This window comes from Diadema antillarum, unplaced genomic scaffold (genome assembly GCF_040938485.1).
Source record: "Diadema antillarum isolate AM-2024a unplaced genomic scaffold, OU_Dant_1.0 seq00001269_RagTag, whole genome shotgun sequence".
NCBI classification, from domain to species: domain Eukaryota; kingdom Metazoa; phylum Echinodermata; class Echinoidea; order Diadematoida; family Diadematidae; genus Diadema; species Diadema antillarum.
This window is the reverse complement of record NW_027272051.1, coordinates 123,044-133,858: the sequence shown is the minus strand read 5'-3', so window position 1 is coordinate 133,858 and position 10,815 is coordinate 123,044. Positions and strand designations below refer to the sequence as shown.

The 10,815-nt window shown below is 39.2% G+C and overlaps 1 protein-coding gene across 1 annotated transcript; it reads right to left on the bottom strand.

Moving 5' to 3' along the window:
• Positions 1-528: 528 nt before the first annotated feature.
• On the bottom strand, positions 529-10,369 carry LOC139745483 (S-adenosylmethionine sensor upstream of mTORC1-like). The gene is made up of 4 exons (XM_071655876.1): positions 9,434-10,369; positions 6,483-6,864; positions 4,651-4,765; positions 529-3,888 (listed from the first exon to the last, which is right to left on the bottom strand). The coding sequence occupies exons 1-4, from the start codon at positions 9,519-9,521 to the stop codon at positions 3,313-3,315; spliced, it is 1,161 nt and encodes a 386-aa protein (XP_071511977.1). The 5' UTR covers positions 9,522-10,369; the 3' UTR covers positions 529-3,312.
• Between the last annotated feature and the right edge of the window lie 446 nt (positions 10,370-10,815).

Below are 10,815 nucleotides of genomic sequence, written 5' to 3'. Positions count from 1 at the left end.
CATGTATTAGTATTTGATTATGTTTGTATTTAGATTAGCTACAGCTGATAGACTGAACTTTCCTCATCTCTTCATTTTTGCATGGCATGAATCTCAGAGTAGGGCTTGATTACTGATTGTTCTGAACATGGGGTACTAGTATACCAAAGCCTTTTAAGTTCTGTTGTTGTAGTTGTTGTTGTTTTTTACCACAAGATGTCTAGTAAAGTGTTACACAGCATGTTGCAGTTGGTCATTGATTCAGGGCCAAACCATCCATGCAAGATCAAGTACACTGTATACACATTGAATTGTGAAATGTGAGTGCCATGAACTTTTCACGTTTTCCGGCTGAATGTAAAAGTAATTGCGTGATTGATGACTTCCTTTGTACTCTGTAATCTCATAATGTATGAAGCATGTACACCAGTCTGGATATATTTATCTACAATGCCAGCAGGACACACAGACATACGCGAAGGATGTAGAGTTTTAACCAAGTTTATTAATTTTCTCATAATAAAATATTCTAATTGCAACAAATTTGAGTATTCAAAATACAAACGAACACATGTATGACAAGTTTCATACTGTCACTGTGGACAATATGATTGACATTGATAACCCAGCTAGCAAACCCTGTCACTGAAAACTGAAGGTCACATAATACAAAACTGCATGTATACAAACAGTATAAACAGAGTGCAAAATTAAAGTAAACAAAACAAGATAACTGTCAAACATTCTCTGCCTTAACACATACAGTGTTCTACCATTTATATGAACTGTAATGTATGTTTGTGTGCATGGGTAGAGGTGTCCTTAAAGAGAAAAGGCTCATCATATATCAAAATTGATCAAACAAATCAATTCGCATGTGGCAAGTCACATAGAGCCATTATTCAAGCTGCTACATGAATGAATTTCCAGGGAGTATGGAAGTTTGATTTATATCCACCAAATCAAATGTCTCATGCTATCTACAGAAAAAGAAGAAATGAATGAAAAAATGTTGGGAAGGCAGAGAAAAATATCTGTGCTCTTGACCCCTCAGCACAAGTATTTGTCAGTTTTAAGTGCAAGCCCAATCATGTCCAAGTACTGTCAAGTATAGCTGCAGCTAAGAGTGGTCTCTCAGAGCAATGACCTCTCCCCTAATAAATAAGGAACCTAAAATGCTTCGATTTGTAATTTTGAGGTGTGTATAAAGGGAGTTACCAGATTGATGCAGCAATTGCCTTGAGAAAATATGCCAAAGACAAATAACCATCCCCAGCCCAATGATCCAAGTGACACCGTGTGACTCATGAATCTTGAAATTGAAACATGTATTATCTGAAGGCTTGCACATTGATACACATCACAATTAAAATTCATGTGTGAAAAACTTACTCAGTAAACACATAAATTTTGGGGTTTTTTAAATAGTTTTGATAAAAAAAATGTAAGCCCTTATGATTGATCAGGGTATATTATATCAATATTATGTGGACCCCATGTCAAACAGCGCTTGTATAATACTACAAACTTACAGTAATAGTTACTACATGGATGCAGCATGGCAATAGTCAATAAATTGAAAGAAGTTTAACTGTTGCTATGACAACAAAACAGGGAATGCTTTTTTTTTTCAAAATGGCCATGATATGCCAAGATGAGTTAATATAACATACAAATCATGGGTTGTATAGTTCATACAAGTGAACAGTTTTCTTTCACCAAAAACACTGGCAGACATGGCATGTCTTTAAAAAAAATGACAACGCATCTTTGGTATCACAGAGAGGGAGACAAGAAAACATGCTTTTGAAATTGTTGTGAAGTAATGATAAGAGCATAATAGAGTGAAGGGCGATACAATACGTCAGATCTAGTAATGCCCCCCCCCCCCAGAAAAACAAACAAACAAAACCTTGAGGAATTATGGAGTGCTACATAATGAATCCATGAATAATGACCATTCAATAATTTTACCTGAAATGCTGAGAACTTCTGATGGATTGGCACAATCCCCCCCCCCCCTTTTTAAGTTAAAATCATTTTGGAAGTGAACATGGACTCCACATTTGTGCAATTCCACATGATGCACACAAAATTTCTGCGTTATCTGCAGATGAAGCTTTAGTGGCCTCAACTATAAGGCCCACAGCAGCAAACCAGAATCAATACGAAAGTCATGTTCATGGGGATTCAATGGCACAGACAACAATGAACTGTATAGACAGGATGAGAATTTTACAATTCCGACATGCTTTAAGCTATGTTACAGCGATGTTACTGCCAATCACCAATAAGAAATTCCTTTTAGCTCTCTTCTCAATATCATTCTCATCTCTGCAGTATGGATTTCTCTTGATTTAAAAAGAAAAGCCAAACCATGCATGAACAGAGATGCATTTGACATCAACATCTCATTTAGTTTGTACAAGGATCACAGTATTTTTTTTCTAGTACCTTCCTTGCTCAGCAGAAATGTAACACCAGTAAAGGTACAAAAACACTAAAGCAAATGAACATCTGGAATAATCACAAGACGTCTAACGTTATCATTCTTACAGTACACAGACTGCAATTCATGTGAAATCGCTGTTAACCTTGTGATACTTTGAACATCACATGCTGAACATCACCTTTCTTCAAATACATATCTATTTGCTTCATAGGATGTGGTCAAATGTTCAACTTTTTCCAGTGTTGCATTCGCAACATAGCATAATGTGCATCTAAAGCCTGGTGCTACCCCACAAAAAGCTGTGTTGTAATTTGAATGGAAAGGGGCAAAACATCGGAACATAGCATAGATAACATCAATTTAAATACTTCCCCCAGCCAATTAATAGATACTAAATGACTGGGTACACAATTAAACTTCATACCATTCCCTTCAGAGAAGGTCTGCAGTAATACTGAGATGTTTCCATTGCCATCATGAAGGAGAGATAGTTCCCACTGATAGATTTTGATCTGGGAAGTGTCCTACATTCTTAGAAATAACACAAACACCATTATTTTGATCATCATCGAAGTACTTTTATGTAAACCTTTCTATTTTAAATCTTTGCTACCCTTCTCTATTTGCACATAGCAGTGCCTCACTTTTTCCTTCATTAATTATCCTCACTGAAATGACGAGAGAATGGGACAAACAAATGTTGTTTTATCGAGTGACAAGATTTGACAGCTGGTACAACATTACATCAAGGCACTTTAGCATGTGGGAGATAAAGTCTATAGCACTCTTTTGAAATATGGTATATTTGGCAATGCTTCTACACAAAAATAATGTAACAGAGTCTTCGCAGAGATTGTTCTTAGAATGCTCAAGTCAGAATTCTACCAAAATTCTGAAGCGTCACCAAGACAGAGGGAAGGTAGTTCGCTAAATGCAGCAGTCAAGTCTGCAATTTCAGACTCTGTTTTGGGGAGACAGTCTGAGAAGAAGCTCTCTTCAACCTCCTCATTGAAGTCCTGAGGGATGAAGAGCATATCCGGCCCACCCTCACTCCCAGACATGTCTGACGGGGGATCGTGTGATGTCTTGCGGAAAGCCATGTAGTGCAGGTGTGTGTCTTTGATGTAGCGCCACCGCGTGAAGCCTAGCGACTCAATGGCAGTCCTCCAGCTCTTGATCATGCCAGCATTGCGATTCTGGTGGGACGAGTCGGGGGTGATGATGAGGAGAAGTCCGTTCATTTGCAGCAATTGATGCGCCTTCTGGCAGCAGATCCACCTCTGGTATGGTGAGGGGAAATAGGACAGGAGAAGGGAGAACACAATGACATGGAAGCACTCCTTGGGAAGGGTCTCCACTGGACTTTTCAACGTTCTCAAGTACCTGTTCACTGTGTCTGGTGCTACCTGGAGAGGTTGCTGAAGTTGTAAGTTTAGGAAATCACATTTGTGGACACTCTGCAAAAAGGAGAGAGGTGAGAAATGACATCACATTAGTAAGCATTCAGGAAGTAGGGAAAGAAAAATGAAATCCTACTTACACATATTTCTACAATGAGCTAATTTATACAGTACACACACAAAAAAGAGATGATACCATGTAGAGTACAAATCTATCCATATCTGACTTTCAACTTTTTGTATTATTCACTCCCTTAATTTAGCACTTTTCCTGCAGTTCTGCAGTATTCATTTACACATTGTAAGAAAATATAGCCCCTTCTTACATCCCATCGTGCATTCCATACAGCAGATACTATATTAGTGAAGCCACTGAACGTATGACAAAATATAGAAAATGCAACTGTACATCATGAGAAAGAACAGACAGACCTCTTCATGGCCTCAACTACTTAAATAAAAAGGCCGAGTAAGCAGAGGAAATGAATTGACAAAAGGCATGGATCCCATTTCCTGACATGACGTGTTCAGCACTAAGGAGAGAATTGCCGACTTGGTTTCCAGGCAATGCTAGGTACCCTCATTCCCAAATGGAACCTGACAGAAAAAAGGAGCATGTCTCCAAAGAGTCAAGTCTCATCGACATGACACAAAACAGAGTTTATGCACAGCTGTCTTAATTCATATCCTCTTTCTTTTTTGGGGGACAATAGACTATGAACACAACGGTCCAAAGAGTTGCCCTACCAAGATGGAAATATATGTGCCTGTATACAGAACACTACATAAAACCATGCATTGAAAATTTTTTGAACTCACTTCAACTGCAGGTGAGATGTCAATTCCTACTGACAGGAACTCATCATAGTCCAGGAAAGGGTTGAAACAGCTGCCAACATCTAGTAGTCGTAACTGGCCAGAGAATGGGAGGGATCTGTAGTAAGAGGTAAGAAAAAAAAAAGTGCTGTATTAAGTTTCTAAAACAGTGCATATCTTACACAAATCTTATGGAAAGATCACAGTGGAGACCTGTCCATTTTTTTAAACAATAACAAAAAGCATGCAAGCCTTCCATATCAACATATTTCATATTACACACTTCCCATGAATGCTGAGTTGTAATATAATGTTGACAACATACAATGTACTACTGTATCCCGATTAAAAAAGGGCACCATTATTAAATGGACAAGGGAAATTGAATTGAAAAATTCTAACACTAATAGTCAGATTTGTTACAGTTGTAAGTACAAATAAAGCTATGAACACAAGGAGATAAACTAGAAATGTATGATATCTACATATGACTCGAGAAACACAAATTCATTGTTCAAACCAACACAGAGGCAAAAGAAATGGACATGGACACGTGTGGTGTTGACCCAGCAAGAGCCTTGCACAAACAAGTTCCTTGAACTCAGCACTGGTGACCTACTGACATTGGTAGGCTTGTGATTGGTGGAGGGCTAGGGGCGTGATGGGAGGTGTTGACTAAAGCCCTTATCTTTGTCATGTGCCTAGGAGCATGATGTCAGAACTTCTGGGGGAACTGGTGGAGCTCAGCGAACAATAAAAACTCACAATCAACCCCAGGCACCACTGCAGCACTGGTGCAATAAAGCTTTGCATTTGAACTAGCCAGTTGATCAACTCAGAAGTGCTGACAGACTACTGTCCACTGACAGAATTTAGTTAGTCAGGTGAAACTTAAACAAGGATGTTATTAGTTGCCCAGTATCTCCTCTCCCCTAATGAAAGAATGATAGAGTCACAAGTCATTTTTCTTTCCTGGAAAAAAAAAATCAAAGTGAAATGCTGCTGTTGAACAAAAAGATTTCTGAGTACCTGTTACTGTATATTGAAGAGGCCATTCTCATCATAAAATGTGAAACTACGCAAGGGTGGGGTTTTCATTATTCCTACTCACTTTATGAGAGACTAATTGATAATTGTTTTCCACACTTATCAAAAAGCTTTGCATGGGAGCTTGCCTGGGAAACTGGGCTAGTCATGCATGACTGCCGACTTGATGACAGTTTTATGAGCGAGCTGTAGTACAAAATGCTGGCATACCCACTCCCAAGCCACTGCATGGAGGGGAAGGGGCTAGCTAACAGCATTTCCTGTGTTGAAGGTTGCCAGGATGTCTTTTACAGTTCTAGCCAGACAAAAATATCAACATTAAAGCTGCTACTCAGGCATGCTTAGTGCAGAAAAATACTACCCCATCAAATATATGAATTTGTGTGTCTTCCCCAGGGGTGTAGGCCTATACCATTATCTTGAATGTAATTAAAATGTCACATTCTGACTGAAACAAGAGAAATGTTTTCCATTTCCATGTCAAATCACTTCTTTTTTTTGTCTCCTCATTGTTACAAAGTCTATCAGAGATGGGAAAAAAATCTTGGATTGATGTGTGATAGATGTTAATTTTCCTACTTTGAGCCATTTCTTTCTAAAAAAAAGAAGAAAAATCTTTATTCTTACAATATAAAAAAACTATGATGAAGACAGAATGGATTTTTTAACCCGTTGAGGACGAGTCCCGAGTATACTCGGGCAGGTGTCTATGGGAAATGCGTGCTGTAGCAAAATCAGCCCGTCCTCAAAGGGTTAAATTGCAAACCAATTATTCCTTTTGTACTTACATTGTGTTGTATCTGTTACTTCCAGGATGTGAGAGGTCATAATAATTATGATGAAAGTCCTCCAGTGTTGAGAGTATTGAAGTTGATATGCTGTTGCCATTGGTATTGCCATTCACATTCATTGAGCCATTGCACAGCCATCGTGCTTCCTCAGTCCGTTTGTGATGATGCTCTTTCCTCCTCCGATCTTTCTCCAGCACCTTCTTCATGCCTCCAAGAAAGAAATAGTCTCTGCATGCGTCTCTACACCACTTTATTCTGTCGTCTGCATGTTTTGTAGACCAGTGTTCCTGGGCAAGATGCTGCATAGCATAGGCATACTCTCCCAGTGACTCCTCATCTTCGCAGTGCTCATTCCAGATCTTCTCATAGTCACCACCAGCTGTGAAGAAACAAAAATAAATACAAATCATGTTAAAAAGAGTGCAACACTACAAATATGTACATTAGGCAAATTTTCATTCCAACTACATCTTCACAAGAGTTATTTTGAACAGCAAAGTTTTCAACACATAAATTATCCTACTCGAAGAATCCTCATGAAGTGGGAATCATATAATCAAGGAAAGTCCAGGGGAAAGCCTGTTTCTTTGTAGTAACTGTACACTGCTGAATATCATGGTAGATTCCAACAACCATACTCAATTCAATACATTGTGCGTTCACAAAATAACATGATATGCATTCAAATGTCTAAGCCGGAATATCTCACCAAACTCCACATGATGCAGAAGTAAAGCAAGCATGTTTAAATTTCCTGCTGCCCAGAGCAGAAAAATAATGCAACACTGAGACTTGAGCTAGCTATGGACTTGTGCCATTTTATTGGAAGTAATCTTGGATATATAGGATCCAACTGCTCTCTGGAACAATACATCTTTTCATATCAGATAACCTTAGCCCTTGACAAATTTAATTACCTCAATTCTGAAGTTCAAGTCTCATTAAACTTTAAAGAAAGGCAAAAGTTCAGCCCTGCATCTGTCATGTACATGAACGTAATGGTGCATGTGTGTGTGCGCACGTGTGTGCAAACAGTTTAATGCTATCTTGCTGCAATGTTGAAAGAGTTCAAAGTATCTTAACAAGATTGCATTGTATGCTGTTAAGACACTTGTGAGATAAACCTGAACAACTGACATTACTCCTGACTCCTCATGTACATGTACATATTGCAATTAACCCGTTGAGGACGGGCTGGTTTTACTACATGTACGATGCGCATTTCCCATACGCACTTCCCTGAGTTTACTAGGGACTCATCCTCATCGGGTTAAACAACAGCATAATGTACATGTATCTCTGGAGAGTTTAAAAAAAAAAAAAAAATGAACTTTGTAAAACAAAGTTGAATCACATTGTAACCTATTTACTTGTTTTAAATCCAAAGGCAGTTTATTTGAAGCCCATATGTTCACTGCACAGGTTATTATTGCCTTTCAGTTTCACTGGAGAATAGAAGACTCTTCAGAGACTGGGGTGTATTTCAGCCAAATGATATTGTATGCAAATTTGGGAAGCGAAGGATGCAAGTAAATATGATGTGTCAGCCAAGTTGAAGCATAGGTAAGTGCAAACACAATTTGACTCTACAATCAACATTTACACACGGAGAGCTAAAATAAACACTTGAGATTCTCTTCCAATAGAGTAAAGAGCCATGCACATGTCTGTCCGTACTCTCACTCTCACATGGAAAAGCATGCATCACATGGCAGAAACTGGTGTCACATTATTTTCTAAAACTGTTTGTTTTGACCAGATTTGGTTAGAACAATTAAGTAAAATCCAAACTGTTCTACACTACAATAACTAGCAAAATGCAAGGATTCATAAGTAATCATATTTTCGTCTTGAAGACAACTCTGAACATCCTTACCAGAACCTCTGCCAAAGAATAGCTAGGGCAATTCCTTAAATGATTAAATTTGAAGTCTTCCTCTAAATTCCATGCTGTAAAATTAGACAACAACAAGTTGTTTACCTACATGCAGGGTAAACAATTGATATGAAATTCATAGTACCTGGTACTGAAATTCATAGTATGATAATATGAACTGAATTCAACATATTATCTTCAGTGCAGTGGTACGTTTGTTCTTTGATTAAAGCCATTAACATCTGACACTAGTGACAGACACAATATTGTGATATAATCTAGCATTTGGACTGTTGGTTTCTCAATGAAAAATCAAAGCAATTTCAGGGTTTTACTTCTGTACAGCGACAGGGCTGTGTATACTAGACCTATAGTAATATTTCAGGGTTACAGAGTTGAGTATTGCTATGCTGAAGAGCTACACATTCTTGCATCAAGTTAGTTTTAAAGACCAATGGCAATATCATGATCAATGATTACAAATTTTACAGGGCTTTAAGTCATATACAATGCTCTAATTGGCATTATCGTGAAATAGTCCACCACTCCATTCACCGCCATTCATTTTGTCATAGCCGGGGACTTTTTTCAACCTCCATAGACTTTGCACATAGTGGAGATGCACACGCAGAACGAGAGGGGACCAATATCACGATTTGGCCCTCTAACTTACAAAATCAAGAAAGTCTCAAGAAAGTCGAAAGAAAGTCTGACAGGTCTACCATGGTCCATAGGGCATAATTCACTTGTATAGAATGATTCCAAATGATTGATGACAACTTAGGGGAAATAAAACATGATATCAGATTCTACAGTAAGATGATCTCACACGATGCAGAACTTGCCCAGAACTCGATCAAGCCTCTGTTAGTTTCTGCCAAACATTCACAGGGTGAAATCCAAGCTTATATAGAAACAGTAGATGTCTATTTTAGTTAGATCTAAGCGTTCACTAATGTGCCCCCCCCCCCCCCACACACACACACATGCACACAAATAAAAAGGGGGAAAAAAGAAGAAAACAAGTTTGCACAGACGCAGGGCCAGGGCTGACTACTTTACATGCACATACCTGTTTGGTAGAAAGAATAAAACGGACGGTTTCCCAAGGTGAGCCCCTGGGAATGAGCGTGTGAAATAAAGGTAAGGCAGCAAGTCATTGTTTCACTGACAGTGTTCGACTGTTGCTTCACAATCGACAAGAGCAGATCGTTGTCAAAAAGATCTTAAAAACGTCTCAAGTTCAACTGCTTGGTGACAACTTTGGTTGAGTCTGTTGTTACGTCCTTTAATGATCTGGTGCCAACAAAGCAATGAAGGTTTAAGCGAAATTTATCCCCTTGTGATTGCCGCTACCTGGCCTGTAGTAGCTGAGTCGTGCTGTTCAAGCAAGCAAGTCGATGTCCTCGCTTGCCGTACTTTCACTTCGTATTTCAGACAAGATATTGCAGATGCTTTACAAATAGTAAATTCGTTGACTGTAGTAGTACTTGTAGTTACGTGTCTTTGGAAGCGCTTTAACGATATAAATGTCAGAAGTTCAAAGTCACAAGTAGACGATAAAGGCTAGATGATGCAATGATTTTCGGTCCCGTCGTATTGCCCCTTGCCTTGTTCAGCCTTGCCCTTGAAACTGCACTGCATTCACCACAGCTCACGGTTTTGATGGAATGGTGTTGAAAGAAAATTCGCTCAAACATCCGTACAGTGGGCTAGTGTTGACAATACCCTCTGCCACACAAAATTCCAGGCTTCTAAGATAAAATAAGCTGGATGTCCCACTTGCAATTGCTTGCTTCAGACTATTAGCCCCAAACAGCTTGACCCGTCAGCTGATGGCTGCTACTTCTGTCCGTTACTGCAGAGCAAGTGAACCAGCTGTGAGCTATAGCACACAGCATGCAACCCGCACAGAGCAGGCATGTAATACAGGCAGGCTTTACATGTACGTGCAGCAGAGCACCCTACACAGCTTAGCAGACGATCTTTGTGCACCAGCTGGTAATCTTCCACTGCGACTCTTAATAAATATTCAACAGCAATGCACATGGGCCGACACACCTCTCAGAGCCCACCAATCAGCGAGTCCAATAAATCAAATAACAATCAGCTGAGCCGAGTTGGGAAAATAGGTAGAACTACAGCGCCATTTGATTGGTCACTGTAACACACGTAAAATGATATTCACATAGAGACAGCTGCTTATTGGCTAATGATTGCGTGAAGCCAGGACCCTTGGGGTAAAAGTTCACTGGCATCGATATTTATAACGGAAAACTTGATGTGCGAGGTAGCAACAGTATAATGGGGAGATGGAGCCCTGCATTATTTCTGTATTCACGGTTACTCCGCTAATACAATTTCTCGTAACAAAACATGCGGAAACATCTCGAAAATATGCCTTCGAAATCAGTCTATCGTCATTCTTCCAAATTATATTTTGCGTATGTGGGG